Genomic DNA, 5,610 nt, shown 5'->3' on the forward strand with positions numbered 1-5,610 from the left:
AGATTACATAACATAAATACGGCACCCATAAGTATTAGAAAACAGAGGAAAGCACACAGATTCGTAATAAAACATGGAACATGGAATCATAACAGGGATAAAACCCCCACCAAGTAATTCCCTACACTAGCAACCCAAACCGGCCCTAGTCTTCTGCCCTAATTCGCGTCCTCCAGACCTTCCTATCTAGGGTCATGTCCTCGGTGAGCTGTAACTGCTCCATGTCCCGCCTAATCACCTCACCCCAGTACTTCCTCGGCCTACCCCTTCCCCGCCTAAAACCATCCAACGCTAGCCTCTCACACCTACGAACCGGGGCATCCATGCTCCTCCTCAAAAAGTAAAAATGTCATGTTTTCGCTTTTCAGGGATTTATTCATAATGGAAAGCAGAAATATCAAACATCCAGAAATAAGCCCTAATGAGCTGTTCTCTTTCAATTCTGTATTCTTGCACACTATCTGATCCTTTGTGATCCTACAAATTAGTTAAATTCCTACAATAAGGTACCCTGCTCTGACCATTAATACCCGAAGAAATATGAGCTTGCCAACCTATTCAAAACTTGATTAGTAGCTATTCAAGGTCCATCGCGGGGTCATTAAGCACGTGTGAAACTCGGGTCCTCTGAGACTTAAGAGTTTCTAGGTGGTACGAGCTATGGGCAAAAATGGCTCCGTATGATTATGATCTTACAGAAGAGAGATAGTGTTGTGCACGTGTGCATTGCAAGTGACATAATCCTTCATGCAAGTACATACTGTTAAACTAGCTGGCAAGAAACCAATTCAGGTGAATTGTATATTAGCCTTTTCACACAAGAACTACTAATTTCCCTGCACATTTCTAGGATCTTTTTCTTACTTTTGCGGATTTAATAAGTGACGAAAACCATAGCTTCTTACCTCTGCCAGGCTGAATGTATGAGAAATGTTGATTGTAATCAAGCCCTTACACAACAAAGATAGAAGCTCGTTCAGAGAATCTCCAAGAACATTAGGTTGATGTATCTTATGGCTTCCCCAATACAGTCCGTGAATTGTCCAGTTCTGAAAAACAGAAAACGTATAAAAATGATGGTATTACTGGTGGACAAGGAAAACGAGTATGCTTTCTCCTTTTTTCTTTTTGCGGAGGAGGGGGGTGGTTAATGACGGGGTAAACAGAGATAAAAAGTAAGAAAAGTCAATTGCTTCTCATGCTGCTTGTATTATGTCTCCTGGAAACTTGGAAGTAGCTTGCTCATATAATGAAATGAAAGGTGGAGAGACCCCTTTATGCAATAATTTAGGAGCAACATGTCTTAAAAGAAAGCAAATGCTTATATTTCTTGCCATCCTCTTGTGACAATACCGTGAATTTCGACTCTTAAGATTCTTCAAGATTGAGAAATGTTATGCTACTAGCATGTTTCAATATAGTAGACGTGGCCTGTAATTATGACAGTCTATATTGTGAACACGAATTTTGAACTTACTGCTAGTATTTTTTATTTGATGGGTAAACTTACTGCTAGTATTGAAACTATTTAGTAGGTACAAGGAGCTACTTGTGCCCGCAACATGCTTAACTCAACTTAGCAGCCTTGGACACGCATTTAATTCAGAGCTACACAATTTGACTGTCAGATTATCTCAATTAGGACATGTGCAAGTAAGAAGAATATGCGGGATAAGATCAAGAAGATATTATAGGAATGCTCCTATCTTCAACCCCACGAGCAATTCACAGATATAAACCTGAAATTGGCTGCTATAAGAAATTATTCTCATCTTCTACCAGTTCAACCTCTTGCAACACCCTTCTCCTCTGTCCCATTCTGGTCCATTAGTTTTTTCTTCTAGCAGCCCTTTTCTCCAAACTTTCATTCACTATTCTCCCCCCCCCCCCCCCCCCCCCCACCCTCCTTTCCCCCCTCCCCCCCCCCCCCCCCCCCAACCCCTAAACCTCAATAAAGGTCATAATTACTGGTTATTGCTGCTGCACTTTCTTATTGTTCCTGAAGTATTCAACCTCAATCCTATGGAAAAACTTCTGCATCTGTTTCTCCCATCTATTTTTTCTCTTCACCCAATAGAAGCTGTCTAGGAGCTAAAGCAACCTATTTTCCAGGTAAAGCATCACCCCTAGCCCATCTGTAATAAAAGACGTCTGACTAAGCTTATAAGCTGGTCAGCTGGCTTATAAGAACATTTAGGCTTATCTATGCATTTGCTAAAAACTCAGACTGCTTATAAACTGAGTGGTTATAAGCAAGGTCACTCCCAACTTATGACCTTTTAGATTATAAGCACTTTTGTTTTGACCAAGATTTTACTATGTCTGTGGCAACATGGGGTCCTATCAACTTGTTCTGACCTAGGATAATAAGCTCATTTTTATTCTAAATATTTTATAAACTCTCAACCTACCTTCGCGAAAACAAAACTCCTACCTCCCCATCCACTTCATATTTGCCATTCCTCCTTTTTCTTACAACTACAATTGAAAATTTCTAACTGTTTATAAAAGTTGTTAGGGTGTTTTAGTCATTTTAACAAAAAACATTTTTAACAACTACTTTTTACCAAACACATCAACTACTTATTGTCAGTTCCAGCACTTCAATCCAAAAACGTAATTGCTTATTTATTAATTCAGTTTTAGCACCTAAAGCCTATCAGCTAATCCAAACAAGCCTTAGTACTCAAAAAAAAAAATATCTTGCTCTTTTTGCCTTAAATGTTTTGTGGGTCATTGCTGTAGTAGGTCTGATAATAGTTGCTTTGCATAGTTGTTCTTCAGTTATTCACCATTTTGGTTCTAATGATGTCTGTGCCTTTGGTTAACAAATAACAACATCAGTTGCCTGTTAAATCTTGACTTTACCATTCGTCCAAAATTATCTAGCAGTGAAATTAGTTTCACAACCTATTGAGGAAGACCAAATCAAGCACGCCCTAATAGAACATCCATATTTCAACTCAAGCAAATCGGATCTGGCTTGATTCTCTCACAAATCATACTCCAAACTTGCAACGCTAGGTAACATGATCAGGTAGGTGTCTTCTAAAACTGCACATAATGAGACAAAGTTGTGCAGGATCTAACAATAACGTAATCCTATGCATGCAACGTTAGCAGATTTTTACTTGGAGAATTAAGATATTCCTCAATTGCTGCACCAATAACCAATAATGGTAGTTGAAGCACATATAGGTTGAATCACATGTATGCTTCATGAATTCGAACTTAGTCCATGTCTCCATTTTAAAGTATTTTTCCTACAAACCAAATTAAATGACAAACTCCAATAGTTATTTAATATCTTTTTCCTTCCTACTAGAACTATCGAACTCTTCACTCTGTGTCTCCAGTAGAACTGTGGCTGCTTCACATATTACATAACCATTAAGACCATCTTTACATCACTTCCATCAAGACCATTTTTCACTACTATCTTTTACTTATTCAACCCCAAAACAACAAAGAGGGTACTTACATATCCACAATTTAACATTACGGATTTTAAGAAACCATCTCAACTCCAAAGTGATCTAAAATAGGACATCAATTTGCAGTGGAAGAGGGATTACATTAACTGAACAGTGATACATCCTGGTAAGATAATAACAATCTAGAGTAATACATTTCTATTGAGCACTAATATTTCTTGTACAATCAACTGCATTAGAAGGGAAAAACCAAAAACGGTAAACAGAAAAACGATCATGGTGCTTAGAGGCAATACCTTCACTAAAGCAATGTTCGCTGGGATGACAGGTACTTCCCCACTTGCAAATCCAATAACCAGAATTTGTGCTCCCCAATTTAATAGCTTTAAGCTATCTTTTGTAAGCTTCCCACCAACTGGATCATACAAGACATCAACCCCTTTGAGCTTTCTTGACTTCAGGAAGCCCTTGACACTTTCAATGACGTTTGCATTGCTCAAGTCTACTGCATGATCAACACCTAAAGATTTCAAAAGCTGCACCTTTTCATTTCCCCTAAGATTCAACAGACAAGACAAGGATAAATTTTAGTGCAAAAACCTTAAATTAACTTTCTTGTACACATATGAATCGACAAATACCTAGCCACTGCAATAACTGTTGCTCCACAAACTTTCCCAATTTGTACTGCAGAGAGCCCAACGCCTCCAGCTGCTCCAAGTACCAGTAAAACCTATAACATGTAATCAATACATGTTGCATGCTTTCAGGTGCATAAGCAAATCATGTAACCAAATGGCATAAGCATTTTCTTCCTAAAAAATAAGGGAAGGTGAATTACATGTTTGGGACGCAGCTGCGCTCTATGCACCAGAGCCACATGTGATGTCCCATATGCAACAGGAAGTGCACCAGCTGCAACTAGATCACACCCATCAGGTACTCGAAACCTTCAATTACAAGCGAACTTAGACATTTTTTGAACACTTAAACCATTGAATCAAAGAAGAAAAAGGAACATCTAATTTGTCTTGTATACAAATACCGATGGGGTACAGTTCCCATTTTAGCAAGTTTTAGTGTATTTTGAACTATATGCATCAAGTACCACACACAAACTACACTAACTTCAATTGTTTATTCAATCAATCAATTAACTACACCTCAATTCAAACTAGTTAGACTGGACTATATGAACATGCATATCCATTCTGCTCTATTCGGACCATTTCATTTCACTACTAATTCGGATCCACTACGTGAACCACGTATATCCATTCCAACACTGGCAAATAAACTAATTTTCTACATTTGAATCGCTTAAAATGTTCAATATTAAAACCAAAATCAGAAGATAATAAGGAAAAACAGACAAGTCGGATTCATCAGCGACGACGAATTGCGCAAATGAGCCAAGGCCAATAAAAGAGCAAACGGGATCCCCAATTCTGAACTTAGTGACATTGGGTCCAACGGCATCAATGAAACCGGAGTAATCGGAGCCAGGGATGAACGGTAATGGAGGCTTCTCCTGGTATTTGCCGAGAACTTGGAGGTAATTTGCGAAATTCAAGCTGGTCGCTTTGACTCGAACTCTAACGGAGGTTGGAGTGGACAAATTAGGGATAGGGTGGGACGTTGAGAGATCGAGTGGTGAATTCTCCGAGCCATTCGGTGGCAGAGTAGGATCGCCCAGTTTTCTTACAAGTAGAGCTTCCATTTCGTGGCACTTTTCGGGCATATGCACTCCAGACACCGGTTTTGTACTTGGGTGTTCTGTACGGAAAGACTTAATAAAATAAATGGATTTGTTATTCATTTATTTTTTTCGTCAGAAAGTAAAAAATATTATTATAAGAAAAAGACGTAAAGATTGGAAAATGAATGGTGTGCCTATCAGAAATTTTAAGAAAAAATCACATAAGTATATCATTTAAGAGTAAATATTACGGAACTATTCCTTTTTTCACTCTCACAGAAAATCCTAAATCATAGAAATTCATTACCAAGGCAGTGACATCGAAGACAATGGCCATCACGGCCGTTGGCCAGCCTCCACCTTTGGAGACTGGGCCAACCATTATTGGTAGTACAAGTAAAGGTTCGACAGAAACGGGTTCATATGCACATGCTCTTAAGACTGATAATGGATTCAATGTAAATACCACATCGTACA

General features: G+C 38.7%; 1 protein-coding gene across 2 annotated transcripts in view; it reads right to left on the bottom strand.

Annotated features, from left to right (window-relative positions):
* LOC107863587 (quinone oxidoreductase-like protein 2 homolog) overlaps window positions 1-5,329 on the bottom strand; it is a 12,420-nt gene extending 7,091 nt beyond the window's left edge. The window contains exons 1-5 of one of the 2 annotated variants that reach the window (XM_016709580.2): window positions 4,808-5,254; window positions 4,276-4,384; window positions 4,076-4,167; window positions 3,731-3,989; window positions 906-1,049 (exon numbers count right to left, since the gene is read on the bottom strand). In XM_016709580.2, the coding sequence (XP_016565066.2) occupies window positions 906-1,049; window positions 3,731-3,989; window positions 4,076-4,167; window positions 4,276-4,384; window positions 4,808-5,253 (1,050 nt within the window). In that variant the 5' untranslated portion in view covers window position 5,254. Of the gene's footprint in view, window positions 1-905; window positions 1,050-3,730; window positions 3,990-4,075; window positions 4,168-4,275; window positions 4,385-4,807 lie in introns of both variants that reach the window. The other variant, XM_016709579.2, reaches the window with a different exon arrangement.
* Window positions 5,330-5,610: the final 281 nt, after the last annotated feature.

This window comes from Capsicum annuum, chromosome 3 (genome assembly GCF_002878395.1).
Source record: "Capsicum annuum cultivar UCD-10X-F1 chromosome 3, UCD10Xv1.1, whole genome shotgun sequence".
NCBI classification, from domain to species: domain Eukaryota; kingdom Viridiplantae; phylum Streptophyta; class Magnoliopsida; order Solanales; family Solanaceae; genus Capsicum; species Capsicum annuum.